General features: G+C 40.6%; 1 protein-coding gene across 2 annotated transcripts in view; it reads left to right on the plus strand.

Moving 5' to 3' along the window:
- plcb1l (phospholipase C beta 1-like) overlaps positions 1 to 18,023 on the plus strand; it is a 128,620-nt gene that overhangs the window by 71,204 nt on the left and 39,393 nt on the right. For both annotated transcript variants that reach the window (XM_085431423.1, XM_085431424.1), the window contains exons 4-10: positions 685 to 825; positions 2,053 to 2,132; positions 4,349 to 4,402; positions 6,139 to 6,214; positions 10,716 to 10,816; positions 11,546 to 11,712; positions 17,291 to 17,437. In XM_085431423.1, coding sequence (XP_085287549.1) covers positions 685 to 825; positions 2,053 to 2,132; positions 4,349 to 4,402; positions 6,139 to 6,214; positions 10,716 to 10,816; positions 11,546 to 11,712; positions 17,291 to 17,437 — 766 coding nt within the window. The remainder of the gene's footprint in view (positions 1 to 684; positions 826 to 2,052; positions 2,133 to 4,348; positions 4,403 to 6,138; positions 6,215 to 10,715; positions 10,817 to 11,545; positions 11,713 to 17,290; positions 17,438 to 18,023) is intronic.

Raw genomic sequence — 18,023 nt, forward strand, 5'->3', positions numbered from 1 at the left:
AAAGCATTGCTCATCTTCCTCTGTGGCCTGTTTTATGTCATTTGCCATTTCGCTGAAGCTTTGTTTGGCCTGCTAGCTTTTAGATGCCGCTCTGGCTGATCTGTTCCACCAAGGTTCAACGTGTGTGCAGCCCGGATTAGAGGCTAACATAAAGTGTTCAGAACTTGGGTTATGTAGCACAATTTCTTTTATCAACATGCTTTATTTGAGGCTTTTAATTGGAGCAGATATGAAATGAAAAAATACAAAAGCATTAGCCAATAGGATATCGAGCATATGATCATGTGACTTGTGACCAGTTGTTGCAATAATCACATGAGAGGAAAGGGCATTGATCAAGTGGGACATACGCAACACTGTATTAGGTCCCTGAATTAGAGAATCTAAAGCACTATAAATAATTTTTTTATGTAAACGAGATCATTGTGAAAGCTTATTAATTAAGTGTTCCTCATCCATGCCTGTAAGGGATATTATTTTTAAATATAAAAATTTTAAATACTTCTCTTTCTCCTAAGAAAATTATCATTACCACTCCGTGGCTGTCGATGTGTCATTGAAGGGGATTTTGTTATAGAAATTCATTCATTTGGTGACTTTTGTTTTTCATTTAGATCTGAATAGTTCATTTCTTTGTTATAACATATGTTTTTTTTATTTGTGTGTTTTTGTTTCATTGTAAAGGAAGCCAAGCTGCGCGAGCTGCTGGATAACAGCACGCTGTCGGGGAAGTTGGAGAGCAGGATGCTGACGGTTGTGAGTGGCACCGACATGGTGAATATCACCTACCTGAACTTCATGGCGTTCCAAGAGGAGATTGCGAAGGTAAAAAAAAGAAAATCATGCATAGCAGCAGTAAACAAAGTAACTACTTTTTTATTGTACATAACCTGGACAACCAAAAACAACCACAGACAGGTGAAGTGAGTAATAACTTTGACCTGTGCAGTGGCATCTCCGGCATCTACAGTGGTGAGTGGGGTATCTTAGCCAGTAACTGGGCAGTCAGGGTGAGGTTGTGTAGCCCTACCCATGTGCCTATACTCACCCATCATGTGGGCAACCAGGCATCATTCACCTGGAGAAAAAGAAGGCAGCAGGATGCACTATGTGAAGAATAGTGCATCGTAATAATTGTATTAATGTAGGGTCTTTACCTTACAATATAAACTGTTTTGAGGCAACTGTTTTTGTTTTGTATTATTTAAATAAAATTGAATTGAATTGAAGGCAAGCTGCCAGAAACAGTGTGATGCTCTGGGTAATGTTTTCCTGGGATTCTTGGATTCATGTGGATGTTAATCTTAAACGTACCACATACCTAAACATTAGTGCAAACCAAGCTCGTGTCTGAATTGCAAAGGTACTCTCTGACGACATTAGAGTTTTTCATAGGGGCAATGAGTCGTGGAACACCGTAAAAAGTGCTTGGGAATGCTTTTAAGGAGCATGACGAGGCTTCCAAGATGTTAACTTTGCCTTCAGATTCCACAGATGTCAGTTCATTTAGACATCTGTGGGATGTGCTGGAAAAAAACTAGTCAGATCTGTGAATCTGCTGCTGATGAATTAGTGAATCTACACCTCGATGGGTCACAGCTGTTTAGGCTCTTTGATGGGGACTTGCTCTATAATATGCCTGGGGTTTTAATTTTGTGCCTATTTTTTGTATTTGCTATTAAACTAAGCCATTAAAAGCAATAAATAATATTCTCAAAGAGTGAAAGCATTTCTTAATAGTTGTTTATTTTTAATTGATTTAGGAGGCTTTAGACGGAGGTACCATTTCTTTTTTTAGGATCATGGTGAAAACCTGGATCATAAGTTCATCATCAAGTCATTTACCACTCTGGAAAATTATGAAAAATGATCAGCATACCTACTCAGTATGCATGAACTTCATTTATTCCTGACACATGGCAGCAGAAACTGAACACAAACTTCCAGCCTTCAGCAGTTATCAGCATCAAAGCACAAAGGAGTTCACTGCCGCTCTCTTTCCTGACTCTAGGTGTGTGTGTTAATGTTGCGTGTGTGTTTTATTTCCTGCAGGAATGGGCAGAAGAGCTTTTCAACCTGGCGTCCAACCTCTTGGTGCAGAACATGTCCAGAGAGGCGTGCCTCGAAAAAGCGTACGTCACCAGATGCATGCACACGCGGACACATGCGCACGCGCACATGCAAGCAGTCTCGAACAAAATGTAAATCTACAGTCCCCAAGATAGATATGAAAATCGGGTCTGCAAGCACTAGAAATGTCACTCGTAGCAAGAGTCACATTAGGGACCTGATGTATTTTACATGAACAAAAATGGTAAAATGTTATGTAAAAATCTTGCGAAACCATCATGTAGCATTTACACCTTCACCAAAGCACATTTGTGCTTACATTGTTCACACACTGCAGTGTACAACGCAGCCTGAGCCGCATTTTTCACACATCAACGGAGGAAGTAAGAACAGACGAAAGCAGAATTATCAAAACAGCTGGAAATATGTTTATACCAGTTTATAAAACACCCTGCATGCGTCAGTTGTCTTTTTATTGCTTCCCATATGTGAGTGTGCATTTGTTTGGTGGTGTAGTGTTTGTTTTGTGTTACAGTAGTGACATATAGTAGATTCCAGGCTGACTCGGTGAGCTGAGCTTTGGGTTGAATTGGGAAAAGAGAGGAAGAGAGGGCAAAAAACAGGAAGCCAGTATTTTGTCAGTTCCAGGGTATTACATAAATCACTGATTATCCTTATCAGTGGCTCTATGTCCATGACCGCTTTCATCATCCTTTGCCCTCGTGTCACCTCTGATTCCGAGTGAAGCTCACGCAGAGTGAGCGTAAATATGAACGCAAATCATTTTTTGCTGGACTCTGCTCGCCGACAACTCCCAGCTGTCTGCTGTTTATCAGTGAACAGAAGCCATTAACGTGCACCCCCGAGGAGCTAATTGACTTATGAGACAATAAAACTGGTCATCGACCACATAGTGCAGATAGAGTGGAATAGAACTGAATACAGCAGGTCTCGCGGTCACGTCGGTTGCTCGCAGCAGCAGTTCTTGTACACTCCTTGCTTACAAATAAGGCAATTCTTCGCCATACCGCTGCTGCAGCGCGAGGATGCTGCCTCCCTGAAGTGATGTTGATGTTTCTCCGCGTGTGGTTAATTCTCATCGCTGTCTCTTAAAGCAGTGATACTGATTTTGGGTGGTGGGTTTTCTGAGGAGCAGCGTAGCTGGGCAGCTTTCTCATCAACAGGAAACTAAACAGAACCCAGCAGGTTTTTTAAATGACCACTTGCTGAAAGGTGTTGAAATCAGTACAATTATAACTGAATACTTTCCTTGGATAACACAGCCCTCAATTACCAAACATGGCAGGGTTAGAACTGCGTGTTTTACTCTGTGTTGCTCTGTGACTATGTCTGGAAACTTGGAGTTGAGCAGCGTCATCTAACTGCTTATGTCTTTAGCATCATCTAATGAAGAAATGAGTAAATGAGTAACGTCTAGGATTAGCTAGAGTGGGAACATGAAAAAGAACAGAGAAAGTAGTGAGGTAAACAGAAAAGGAGACAGTGAGTAATCTGTTTCCCCCTTTCTCCAGTGTCATAATGAATAATACAAGCATCTCTGAGTCAGATGGGGGCATTGAAAAACACCTCTTCCCTTCCTTGTTTGGGAGCCTTTCAATCATTCTCTTTAAAAAGAAAGAAAGAGAAAATAAAGCCTCATGCAGTGCTACTGGCTAACTTTATCCCAACCAAAACTTTTGTTTACAGCTTTTAAAAAAGAAGAAAAAAAAAAACAACTCCCCAAACTTTGATCCCAATTGACAATTAAAAGTCACCAGCCTATTAGCCTGAGGCAGTCGCCAAGTTCTGTCAAGTGGACACTGTAATGGATATTAATTATTAGCCAGCAGCCACTTAAAGCCCAGCCTACAATGATGGCTCCTGTTGCAGCCGAGCTATTTATAGGCCAGGTTACACGCTGCCTGTGCATTGCTGCTGCACTGCTCTGCCCTGCCAGCGTTCAAGACTTCCAGGGATTGGCCCACAGTTCTGACCTCCCGTGTAAACGCCGGCATATATATCCGCAGTATGCAAAGAGAACTCCACTCATGCACAGTCAGCCACTTTAAGATATTTGGATACGTGCTTTTTATCTCTTTCCGATGCATTACGTACGAGTCTGCAAACCTGGTCATGGCAGACAGTCATTTATGTCAGTCACGCATGTAAGATCAAGCAAACAGCCCCCACACATACATTAGACCTGATGAAGAGTGTCACTCACACTGAATAAACTGCTATCACGAGCTGCTGCTGATGTGTGCTCTGTGCAATGCAGATACACCCGGCTGAAGCTGCAGCTAAACCCTGAGGGAAGAATCCCCGTCAAGAAGTAAGTCTGTGTGACTCATCCACCCCCCCCCCCCCCCACCACACCCCTCCCCCATCCCCACAACGGCTCTGCTCTTTTCATCGGTGCATAGTTTCCTCTGCCTTTTTGCCTTCTCTCTAAGCGTGCAGATGCTTAAACCTACACTTTGTTTTTTGCATATTTATTAGAATATATTACCCATTCCATCTGTCATGACAATATTCATTCTTGTTCTCCTTATCACCACTTTTCATTTATCTCACGCTGGGCCCATTTCACCCATGTGATTTTTTTATTATTATTATTTTTTAAACTTTAGTCTGTGTCAGTTTGTGATTTATCTGAGAATTTCATTTTGTATATTTCAGTTTCAGTTTGATTTATCTGGAAGTTTGTCATTGCCTCATTGAAAATCCACCTCTCTCCATCTCCATTAGTCAAGTTGAGCTTTCAGGCAGGCGGGCAGCAGTGAACCTCCATGATAACCTCCCTCAGAGCCGCGGAGGAAAGCAGTGGGTGTCAACAGGGAGAGACACTCCTTGCTGTTTAGGGAATTAACCTCCTAGCTAGGAAGACATGTCAGTTTGACTAATGTCAGCTTGATACTGCTCTTCCACTGAGCGTACAGTAAGTGCTGGTGGACCTGCGCAGGCATACCTCTGCAAGCAATTAAAACAGGCTATTCCGAACAGAACCAGACCTAAATGTCCTGCTGTGGCTGCAGTGACACTAGAGTCCACTGTAAATCACTTTTATTGTCTGTATACACCGGAATAAAACAGATGACAGAAGCTTGAAAACACAGATGTCTGTCGGCAGTGTTTTTCCAGAGTTAAATGAACCGAGACGCTGATGATGTGACGATGTGATGTGATTTGAGATCATTTTGCGTTATTTACATGCGCACATCATAAAGAAACATTACATCTGCACGCCTTTTGTTTATTTATGGAAGAAAAAAGATGCTTCTGTTGAGACAGACTTTATAGCACAAGCACAATGACATGATAATAAAAATTATGACAGCAATGATGAAAATTGGTGTGATTTGCAAAATGATACCATTGCCGGGAAGCTTTCTTTCCTCATCTTTGTTGGGGCCTGTGTGGCATCGCATTCATGAAGACTTGTCGCTTTTATGTACACAAGTGGCATTTGCCATGGAAAACTTTGCAATTCACTGTAAGCAGTATTAAAATCAAGATATTTTCCATGTTTAAATGTGAATATTAAAAATATTAAAACTACACTATTTTATCTCAGTCCACCCATCTATCTATGAGAGCAAACATATTAGGAACAGATTTATGCTGCTGCATTATTGCACAGCTTCCTAATGCTCCAAATAAGCTGAATCAGTAGCTCTCCAACTATTTCAGCATAAACAGAAATTTACTGCGTAACCTTTATGAATGTAAAATTCATTGCAAGGCTGTTAGACTGCAGTATTTAAATCCTGATGTCCCATCTTCTACCCCTCCCTTATTATATTGCATTTCTTTCCCCACACAGGCATCATCTGAGTCTAATATTTGTCTTTAGTGTTGCATTCTGTCCGGCCTTTTTATTTTTTTCCATTGCCTCCTAAGCTGTTGCTACAATATTACATTTTCACAGAATAATCTTAATATGTGTCAGTTAAATGCTGTGACGAATTCATCCGTTTGACACACAGCCTTTAAAGGAGTGAGAATTTCTCTCCGTGTGTGGCATTTTCTGTGATTACTCATAACAGCATGTTTTTTGTCTCCCTACAGTATCTTCAGGATGTTCTCGGCAGACAGGAAACGAGTGGAGACAGCGTTGGAAAGCTGTAACCTCCCTTCTGGCAGAGTGAGACTCCAAAATACTGAAGCTCTCTGTTTTTTTTTCTAGTATTACTGTCGCCTCATATTTCCTCCGTCCCTGAACCGGCTTCTGTCTCCATCTCATCCTGTCTCTTTTATGTACAGTTGCCTTCATCTTTCCATCCATCCATCCATCCATTTCTGTTTTGACTATTCAACTCATCTCTTAAAACACAAACTGATTGCGGCTGTGCTTATTCGTCTTATTTTCTGGATATCTGCATGAGTTCCAGCACAGAATGGATTTAGCCTGGGTTGTAATGCAACAAATAGACCCTTTGGGAGCAATAGAGATGACAAAAGCTCTTTTATCGCTACCTTTTTTTAGATGCCACTAGAGAGACGCTGCACCCTAATGCATAGAGGTGCAAACACAGTGCTCTGTATTCAAACAGTAGCAAACAATTTTCATCCCTAGAAGTGGGAAACTGCTGTTCGGTGCTGCTCTGAACGCACACTTGATATGTGTCTAGTAAGGCAAACACACTGTAAAGCTAATTGGAATTGGGTCAGGTCACTTTCAGATGTGACTGAACTCATATAACGTGTTTACATTTAAATTACTCACTGAAAAGGTTATATCTTAGGTTAAGTCTGTAGTGAAATGAAATGCATTTTGGATATTCAGCATTTTCAATTGGTTAAAATCAGAATATATAACATACCTGATGCAAAGCACAGGTGTTCTGTGTGCATACAAGTGGGCTTCAGTTTCTTTTTCTGCAGTTTTCTTATCAAATCCCAGAAACACTGATTCCCAGTAAATGGTAAATGGCCTGTATTTGTATAGCGCTTTACTAGTCCCTAAGGACCCCAAAGCGCTTTACACTACATCCAGTCATCCACCCATTCACACACACATTCACACACTGGTGATGGAAAACCTCATTTGTAGCCTCAGCCACCCTGGGGCGCACTGACAGAGGTGAGGCTGCCGGACACTGGCACCACCGGGCCCTCTGACCACCACCAGTAGGCAAAGGGTGAAGTGTCTTGCCCAAGGACACAACGACTGAGACTGTCGGAGCCGGGGCTCGAACCGGCAACCTTCCGATTACAAGAAGAACTGCCAGTAATATAAAATGTATTCAAAACGCAATAAAAGAACCTTTGACCATGTACAATAAGATCTGATGGCACCCTAATTTTAAATGTAATCTCAGCTGATTATAGCTACTTATTATTTTTAATCTGATTAGCGAATTGTGGCCAACTCTGGCTACAATCAATGGCTTCTGAACACAAATCGAATTAATATATATATAAATAAATAAATATACACACACGGGAATACAAACACACGCCCACAGTCAGAACAAGCTATACATAATTAGCATAGGGAGAGAGAGCAGGAGGTAAAAACCGATTGCTGTATGAAGGTCTGCTGGGATTTGCTGTTATTCCATTGCACAAGTAATTACAGCTAAATGGTATTGCTGTTAATCCCTCAAACGCACACACTCCCAGGCAAAAGCACATACACAGCCCAGCTCGCACCAATGTCTTTTGAATGACTCACTGAGTCTCAACAGGGCTTGACCTGCATCCCCCCTACTTCTGTGCATCCTTCCTCACCTCCCTCCTTCCAGGTCTTTTCTAAGACTGTGTGGTTCTGCTCTGTTTCTTGCTGGCAAAATGCTGTTCCCTGCTGCTGAGCACGCTGTGTCTTTATCATACCCGTTTGCCTCTGATAGCTCTATAAGAAGCCCTGACGCTAAGTGCAAATTGCAGGCAGTCATTTGCTGTTTGTTATTTGCATCTCTGCAATTGCTTCAAGAGGGCCAACTATAAGACGGCAGATGGAATGACAGATCTGTGTTTCTTTTAGTCACATTAGTGAGTTAGTGGATAGATGTCTTTACCTCAGCAGTACTCTAACTAGGAAGTCTGCACAACATGAAATTTCTTAGTATGCGGGGAAAGTTTAATAATAAGTAAGTACATTTAAAACCAAAGTTCTTTACGCCAAAATAAAATAGAATAAACAGGTTCCTAAAAAGGTATGGCTATGGCTCACAGGGTTTACATCAAATAAACCAGTAGCTACCAATCCACCAGTCACAGTTCCAGAAATCATCAGTTTCCAAAGGCTTGAAAATATATGTTTTAGTTTTATTTATCTGTGAAACTTCTAATGTGATTATCCCAAAGTTAGCCTGTATTTTAATAATAAACAGAGTTAAGGAGCCCAGGTTATTCTTCGACCTCTCAGTTAATATCTGAGAGCCAAACAATGTGGCATCAGTTTCTTCTATCCAAAATTCACTCATTGAGCCTTCTTGTGGCACAGTGATATCCAAGATCCAAGTGTAAATACAGTTAAATCATTAAGAGATTCTATCTTGTGAATAATTTGATGTAGCAGGAGCATGTGCAAAGCATAAAGAACAGACCCCTCTGGAGGTCCAGATTTTATAATAGCTAATGCAGAAGAGTATTTTCCAATGTTAACTGTTTAATATAGGGTTTAAACCAGTTAAGAGTCAAACCCTTAACTTCTCCACAGTGCTCGAAGTACTCCATGCGTAACTCAAGGTCGACAGTGTCAAAAGCAGCACACGACTCCACATAATTAAGACAGAACAACCAGAATCTGCAGAATATCAGAATATTGTTTGTTACTTTCAAAAACGCAGACTCAGTTCTGTGAAAGGTCTCATAAACATTGTTCTCGTGTAGGAAGGATGACAAATAAACAAACCTTTCTTAAATTTTAGTCAAAGATGCAGTTTTGATATAGTATCAATAACACTCAGAAGATCCACTTCCAAATTTTTATCCTTTAAGTAGGACTTGACTACTGCATGCTTAAAAGGAACTGTACAGAAGTGAAGTTTGCATTTATAATTCTCAGGACATCACAACCTGATGTAAAAAATATTTCCTCGTCAAACCACGATAGAAGAACAGAAGGGGAACACGTCATATGAGAAACCAAGTCTGACTTCACAGACGCAAATAACCAGATGATAAGCAACAGAGTTAGCTCCAGAAATTAGAATATTTGCTCCAATGTGTCCAACCTTACTCTGAAAGAGGTCCTGAAAAAGGAAATACTACTACAGTGGCTTGCAAAAGTATTCAGCCCCCTTGAACTTTTCCACATTTTGTCACATGACAGCCACAAACATGAATCAATTTTATTGGAATTCCACGTGAAAGACCAACACAAAGTGGTGCACACGTGAGAAGTGGAACAAAAATCATACATGATTCCAAACATTTTTTACAAATAAATAACTGCAAAGTGGGGTGTTCATAATTATTCAGCCCTCTGAGTCAATACTTTGTAGAACCTCCTTTTGCTGCAATTACAGCTGCCAGTCTTTTAGGGTCTGTCTCTACCAACTTTGCACATCTACAGACTGAAATCTTTGCCCATTCTTCTTTGCAAAACAGCTCCAGCTCAGTCAGATTAGATGGACAGCGTTTGTGAACAGCAGTTTTCAGAGCTTGCCACAGATTCTCGATTGGATTTAGATCTGGACTTTGACTGGGTCATTCAAACACATGGATATGTTTTGTTTTAAACCATCCCATTGTTGACCTGGCTTTATGTTTAGGGTTGTTGTCCTGCTGGAAGGTGAGTCACCATGGGCCTCTTGGCCTCCCTGACCTGTCTGGTGTGTTCTTTGGACTTCATGGTGTTGTTGCTCCCAATATTCTCTTAGACAACCTCTGAGGTCGTCACAGAGCAGCTGTATTTGTACTGACATTAGATTACACACAGGTGCACTCTATTTAGTCATTAGCACTCATCAGGCAATGTCTATGTGCAACTGACTGCACTCAGACCAAAGGGGGCTGAGTAATTACGCACACCCCACTTTTCAGTTATTTATTTGTAAAAAATGTTTGGAATCATGTATGATTTTCATTCCACTTCTCACGTGTGCACCACTTTGTGTTGGTCTTTCACGTGGAATTCCAATAAAATTTATTCATGTTTGTGGCTGTAATGTGACAAAATGTGGAAAAGTTCAAGACGGCCGAATACTTTTGCAAGCCACTGTATATATATTTTTCTTAAGCAACAGTTACAAGGGATTTGACTAATTTTCAAAACGTGTAGAGCTAAGCTAAATTGGCTAAACTAAATAATTCTGTTTATCCGAAGATTATACAAATATAAAATTCACTTTACTGTGCACATACTCATTACTTTACATAGATATGCACAAGTAAGCGTCTCATAGATAAAGAAGATGCTACATGAAAGATTGCCTTTTTGTAAAGGCTATGTTAGGATCAGTGCATTAAACTGAAAATAGAGTTAAACACATTTTATTTAACTAATAAAAACACAGTTTTGTTGCACTGAGGCGTGCAAGAAAAGTCTTCTCCAGAGCACCTGTCACTGTGGAAAAAGTATCTTTTATCTATCAGCTTGTACATTTTAAATCCACTTTTTTCTTTTGCCCTTCCACAGTAGGTCCGAACACTACTGCCTGCAATTTATTCACCTATCTTACTTTTGTCTGCTGCAGAATGACTCCATTCCCCAGGAGGACTTCACTCCAGAGGTCTATAGCATGTTCCTGAGCAACATCTGCCCTCGGCCTGAGCTGGACCACATCTTCTCTGAAGTGTAAGTACTGTGTTTCTCTCTGCTCTCTCTGTGTGGTAATAATAACCTTTTCCACCTCCAAAGAATACGGGAATTCCCAGTTTAAAATGTCCAAAAAAATCACAATTGATACATTTTTTTTCCCAAATCATCTGTTGCTTTTTTCATATTTGTAGCCTCGATAGGAAAATTTGGTTTCCCAGGTTCAAGCCAGATCCTTTTATCCATTTATAAGACGTTAATTAGCCCAGGAAAGTGTGTTCTAATGTCCCTGGTTGTGACTTCTCGAGCCTAGCTGGTTTGGCCTCTCGTGCTGCAGAAGCAGAACTGCCCTTTGGCCCAGAGAGACTGAGACCATCATCTGAGGAAGCACGCCAGCTCAACCGACGCTACTCCAAGTCATAAATCTGTATTTTAATCACAGTTAAGTGAGGTAGCAGGAGAGCCAGGAGGATGTGGAGAGGATAATTTAGTCGAACAGGCTTGGATGCGAAAGGCGTTTTTAATGAATTCTCATAATTTACTCAAAACACAACATTTAATCCTGTTGTTTTGCATGTCTGCCGCTCTGCCTCGCCGCGTCTTTTTGCGTCTTAATTACAGCTCCTCCCCTCCATCGTTTTTTCCTTGTTTCATTTCCCCATATGCTATTTTTTAATCCCGTCCTTGCACCCACACCTTGCTTAGCAGCCCTTTAAGATGTTTTGTCTAATTTTTTCTAATTTCTGCCCCATTCCTTTCTCTGCTCAGGGGAGCCAAGAGTCGACCATACCTCACAGTGGAGCAGATGACAGATTTCATTAACAGTAAACAGCGAGACCCTCGCCTGAACGAGATACTCTACCCTCCTCTCAAACCAGAACAGGTCCAGCTGCTGGTTGACAAATATGAACCCAATGCTTTGCTGGCACAGAAAGGTCAGTGGCTCAAATTTCTGTCAATACAATCCCAGGCACACTGACAAGCTTATGTGTACACAGACATGCACGTAACACCTTTTAGTACAGATCGACTTCATGATAGTATGCAAGTGATTTATAGTAAAAACTATCGGAAAAACACCGGTACATTATGCCCGTTGTGTGTTTTTACACTGTCCTCCTCCACCAACCCTGCACTCCAGCCGCTGCCACCAATAAATTTGTCAGGGGTGTTGCCATAGAGACTGCTGGATGGTGTCCAAAGCTTTTGCAAGTGAGGGGACATAGTGGGGTGCCGAGGAGTCTGTAAATACCAAACACTCACAGTCAAACACACATCACCGCCATCAAAATGTTCCACCTGTTCCCAACTTGTGCTAAAGTATTGCAGTTGCAATACTCAGAGAATACAGAGTATTGCAGTCCTTGGGATGAATTTTCTGGGATGTCCACTCCTGGGAGGAGTGTGGCATTGAGTTAACACATATTTGAATGCTCCAGACCAGCAAAGTGCCAAAACCTTCCCACCTCCTGACGATCAGTTATTCAAGTGCTATTTACCCTTTTAATTTCACTGGAAGCAGTTTTTCCCAGACTCTGGCGAAGGCTTTCTTCTTCACATGTCTTTATCTGTCTGTGTAATATAATGCAAGGCTTTGTACCTAAAATTGAAAGGGCAATAAATAGTTTGCCTGGTTCCTTTCAAAGGATTAAACTGCAGTAAATCTAAAACGTATAAACCTACAGTTCATTTTTTAGTTTTATGTGCAGGACTTCAGCACCATTTCTTGATCTGCTATCATTTCACTTTATTATGTGTGTTGGCTTCCTAATTGCTGATTTGCTTAATGTGACCTATATGTTGTCTAAGCGGTAACATGTTGTTGTTGTTGTTGTTTAAACGCACTCCTCTTTTTTTCATTCCCAGGTTTAAATTGTATATAGATGTCAACCATCTTAATTAATAGAAGGACTTTAGTTTTAATATTTAGAGTATTAGGAGTGATACAGAATAATATATAAAGAAATGAGATGGATGCGTCTTGGTGAGCCAGCACTCCTGGACATGCTGTGCTTTCATGATGTCTCAAGTGTCAGTAGACCCAGAGCTGCCAGTACTGGAAAACATCACACTCCAGATATCAGGCAGCAAGGTCTTATATTTGCCAATTCAAATTTTATCTGTGCTAGAAAAGCATCTTACACAACTGTGCCAAAATGGATGAGTTATCGTACGCCGTGTACGGTTTATTATGAGCAAAATGCTGGGTTGATTTTTCTCCCCATAGTGTCAAACCAATCGCTGCCTTTGAATATGCCATCTATAGCTGTATTTAGATTATTTACTCTATATGTTTAGTTTTGTTAGTATATTTTCTCCTTCAGGGCTTAAAACATCAAAAACTGTTAAAGCTGGGAAGTCATCAATGCACCCGATTTCTTAGCTACGTATTCAAGGAGGGTTGTGGTGGAGAAGGAGTTGGAATACAGATTGATAATTCATCACAGAGCTTCCAGGAGTCAGATACTATGAACCTAATTCTTATCTTCTTTTTTCAGGTTTGTCTTTTGGTGTGTTAGTGTAGTGGTTAACACGTTTGCCTATCTATATGTAAAAACAAAATGCACTTGCAGTTAAAGTTAACGGTATGTCACGTGACTTCTACCTCAAATCAAACTGTGATAAGCTCAGCTGCGACATAAATTCAAATTTTACTAAAGGATTGAGTGAAGGTTTCGACAGAAGTATCGGTGGCTTGAATGGTTACCTCGATGTAGTCGCTGAGAGTAAGTAGTAAGCTGAAAAAAGATAAGAAAGCAGTCAAGTGAACATAACAGGTGGTTTTTACGAAGGGGTCCATATGGCAGAGCAGTAGAATACAGCATTTTTCCATATAAAGCTGCTTATTAATACTTTTTGTCATTATGCTGGAGATCTGGAGGATTAAATAATGCTTTTGTGTCAGGAATTCAAAAAAATGTCTTTGGTGCAAGAAGAGAATGATTATCTAAACATTTTATGGAAACTATACTAAACTAGAAGCTTTGTCTTTTTAATAATCTCCCCTGAATAAAGTGCCTACTTTACTCTGTTTGCACATGTGACCGAATAAATCACGGGTCCTTAAATTAGTTAAAAGTCATTTTTTAAAGCACACATATCCATCCTGACTGCCTAATGTTTGACTCTGATCACAGCCATGTGCTCATACTGTGATGTTGTGTGTTCATCCTGTCCCAGGCTCTCTGGAAGCATGCCCTTCCCTGTCCCAGTGACAGATTTCCCCACGTGAAGTATTTATCTAGCCGGAGGAAGTGCTGCCATCTGCTCTGCAGAGGGGTCCAGAGCTCCACATGCAACCTTCACACACACACATACACATAAACATAGTTTCTCCTCTTTCAAGGACACTCATGTTCGTAAAAACATACGTGGATTTTAGGTGGCATGAAAATTTTAGATACGCAGTCTGTGTTTAGCTCGGGGTAAAAAGCCCCCCTGTTGATGGATAAACAGAAAACCATATGCTTTAACTAAATGTGCTCCAGAAATGTGTGTATTAATGATGGTGAAGAGTTTTAGTCTTTATTAAACGTTTTAATGTTTCACTTTCTCCATTTGTGACTTGGAGATTTTGTTTATTTTTTTATTTTATACCTCTCATTCATGTCTTCACTGCTGAATCACTTTCTGTGACTGTTTCAGTCTGTGCTCTCTCAGATGTTATGACATCGTTTGAAGGAAGATGAATGAAATACAAAATGAAACGAGACACTTGGAGAATTTTTCATAATTCAAGAGTGGATAGTTGGCTTATTCACTTGAATGGTAGAGAGGAAGCTCTCTAGTCTTACGGGTGAAATTCAGAATCCATCTCTGTGTCCAATTTCCTCTCCTCTCAGTATGAGCCGTTATTGTGACCGGTAGCTAAAGTTTTACTTGGCTCAAATCTTCCTGTAGAATTTCTTCTCAGGTTTCACCTTGAGAGTAGCACTTGTATGTTCCCACTCTGGTTCGGCTGCATTACAATCCCAGCCGTGTCAACACAATTTTTCCGTGTTTGACCTACAAATGTCTTGAGAGATGGGGAAACTCTTTGTCTGCACGGAATGTGTGATACAAAGGTTAGACCTCAGCCAGGCGAAGGGAGATCCTGGGAGTCAGCAGGGAGTAAGACGCTGAGTGCGACAGAGCTCAGATGTCACAGACAGCAGCTAGCGTTAATTAGTCCAGCAACTCTGCAGAGGGCGGCACCGCATTAATTAGCATAAAGTGGCCAGAGGGACCTGCTGCACCCGTCAAGCTTGCATCACTTAGCATATTTAGCGTAATTTCAAGTAAGTGTGTGTGTATGTGTGTGTGTGTGTGTGTGTGTGTGTGTGTGTGTGTGTGTGTGTGTAGGCAGGTGGAGGAAGTATTTTGCTTTGAGCAGCAACTATATGTTCAAAATTTAATTCATGAAGGCAAGGTGTTTGATGTGTATGGTAATGCGTATGGAAATATGATCTCGTGTGGATGGAGATGTGGAGCTTTTCATCAACCGCTTATTACTTATTTATTCAGTGTTATTCACTTTCTCAAGCACATTCAGTGAAGATTAGCTGAGTGATGGCAGCCAACAGGCAAAGCTTATCATGAGTGACCGTGACTACCAATCAACAACGAGGAAGGAACAGCTCCATGGGCAGCTTAGCTTCATCAGATCACTGTATTACTTAGTGATAATAGCAATATTAGCCGAAGCTAGTGGAGCCTGAAATGGAGAAAAGTACATTTATATGTTAATCTACCTGCTGAGCAAAGGGAGCCTTTTCAGACTTGAATTTTAATAATTAGAAGCATGTACTGTAACACAGTATTTAACTAGAGTAGGAAAACATTGAGGGATAGCCCTAAAGGAAACAACGAGTTTCCCTAAATGAAACGAAAGAAAGACATTTACCATCAGTCTCACACCCACTGTAATGCTTTAACCTCCTAGGACCTGGCGCTCACATATGTGGACATCACATTTTAGGTTGTCTAGACCAAAATACCAAATTTTGCTCTACAAGGGCTTGATATCCACTTAAGAGGACATTATACTGCCGCTGTTCTATCGAAATTTAAAGCAGGTTTAAAAAATTACGTAATTCTCTGTTTTTACATTCATCAGGTCCCAATCAGCCCAAATAGCAAAGAGAAATTAAAAATGCATGCCATGAAACAGTTCGGGTCTTAGGAGGTTAAAGGTGGAGAACAATGCAGGCACATGTTTACAGAAAACAAAAGTTGCTTTTATTTTATTAAAGTCACAGGTGAACGGGGATGCCAGTCCATTCACCTCCATTGGAAATAATGTTTTTATAAAAAGTGACTGACAAAAACACGCAAATGTTCTCATAGCCATGTTCAGTTATGTTGCAGTTTGTTAAAAATTTCATGTAAGGCATTGCAAAGGGTGGGGAAAAAAATCTGTGACACATATGCCACCATATGCCACGCACCATATTTTAGCTTGTGCAGTTAAAAGGATAAGGCATTCTTAATGTTTAACACGGTGACAAATCTCATTAAGAAAATTAAATTCCAACATTATGTTACTCCATCTGCCAGTACTTTACATCTTCCTTACCCTGTCTTTGGCACTCAGCCCCTTTGCCCATTAATTTCCACTGGAAAATCGAGACAATTCTGTGATTTAACTTTTAAATAAATTTCTAAAACTTTAGGCATCTGCAAATTTTCTTCAAATCAGAATAACTGCAAGATTTGGCAGATAGCTCTATACTGAGTCAGATGACTCAAGAAAAAGCAGATAAGATGATCACTGCAGTGAACAGTGAAGCGCGTGGAACAGCACACCTGCACTTTTTAGTTTACTTCTACTCTGATATTTTCCCTCCTTGTTGCGGTTCGTTTGTGCAGATGTGAACAAGGTAATCTGAGTTATTGGATCCCAAACTGCTTTGGAGTTTGTTTGGAATTGGACTGAGGCCGAGGAATCCAGAGCGGTTCATTTGTAGTGAAAACTCAATCGACCCAACCGCCAGGTGTACGCTTCGAGTGTGACCTAAACACCTTCCTGTAGCCTGGTGTGTTTTCTATTCTGCGATCCAGCAGAGCAGCACAGATGCGCAGAGAGTTTCTCTGTGTTATCGACTTGTCCAGAACACCTTTCTGGACAAGTTTACTTTTGTTCCTAACGCTCCAGACTCATCTGACTAATAACTGAAGTGAGCGTTCTCATGTGGTTTGCAGTGACGCAGTTGAGCTCACCTGGAGTTTACTTGTTTTTTCTGTGTGAAAAGAAACTAAACCACAGGAAAAAGACACAAGTCTACAAACTCATCAACTGATTTGGACCAAAGTAAATAAACTTTAGGTGTGAAAATGAACAATGTACAGAATAATCTGTATCAAGCTTTAAATACACAGTTAGCAAATCAGCTCATTGTTGTTTTGTAGTCTTTTTTGTGGAAATTGTTGCCATCTGGAAAAACAGAGAACATCACAATACAATTAGATTTGGACGCTTGAACCAAAAACAATGTTTTCACGCTTAGGATGCTGACTGCTGTTGTGTTCATGCAGGTCAGATCTCAGCAGAAGGCTTCACCAGGTACCTGAATGCAGAAGAGAACAGCATCATTCCTCCTGAGAAGCTGGACCAGAGTGAAGACATGACCTTTCCCCTCTCTCACTATTTCATCAACTCCTCACACAACACATACCTCACAGGTAAGCACGTACACACGTTAAAACTTCTTCTATCGGTCTGCTTGCGCAATCACGTTCAACTTGATTTTCCTCCTGACTGATTGCACAGGGAGATCCTTTATTCTCCCATAAATGAAAAGATCAGTCGTTCATTTAGAAATACAATTATGGTTGAAGTGAATACACTCAACTTTATACCTCGTGGGTCAGTCAATCAAATGCACCCTTGCATATCAGGCTCCCTTTCTTGTGTTACTTCTCAAGAGGTTATCCAATCAAGTCATGCCATGATACTTGATTCATTGATATTCATGAGTTAAATATTTCTTTGGACTGGTAGTCAAAGTAACTCCCTGCGGTGCACAAGCATGGCTGGCACAATAGAGAGGCCATTTTCTCTTCAATGGATATTAGAATTCATCTATTCAAATCTATTCTGGGGGGAACTGAAGAGCATTGAATCTTTGAAGTGGATCAGATTTCGGCAGCAATTGGAAAAAATTGAATTTTCTGTAATAGCCCAGCCTCATAGCTGGTGAAATGAAGAAATGAGAAAAACAAACACGAGGTCTTTTAATTTTCTCCTCACGAACTGTGTTTTTCTTTA

Source organism: Copadichromis virginalis, linkage group LG15 (genome assembly GCF_057382275.1).
Source record: "Copadichromis virginalis isolate Kocher_CV1m ecotype Utaka linkage group LG15, C_Virginalis_male_GT1.1, whole genome shotgun sequence".
Lineage (NCBI taxonomy): Eukaryota > Metazoa > Chordata > Actinopteri > Cichliformes > Cichlidae > Copadichromis > Copadichromis virginalis.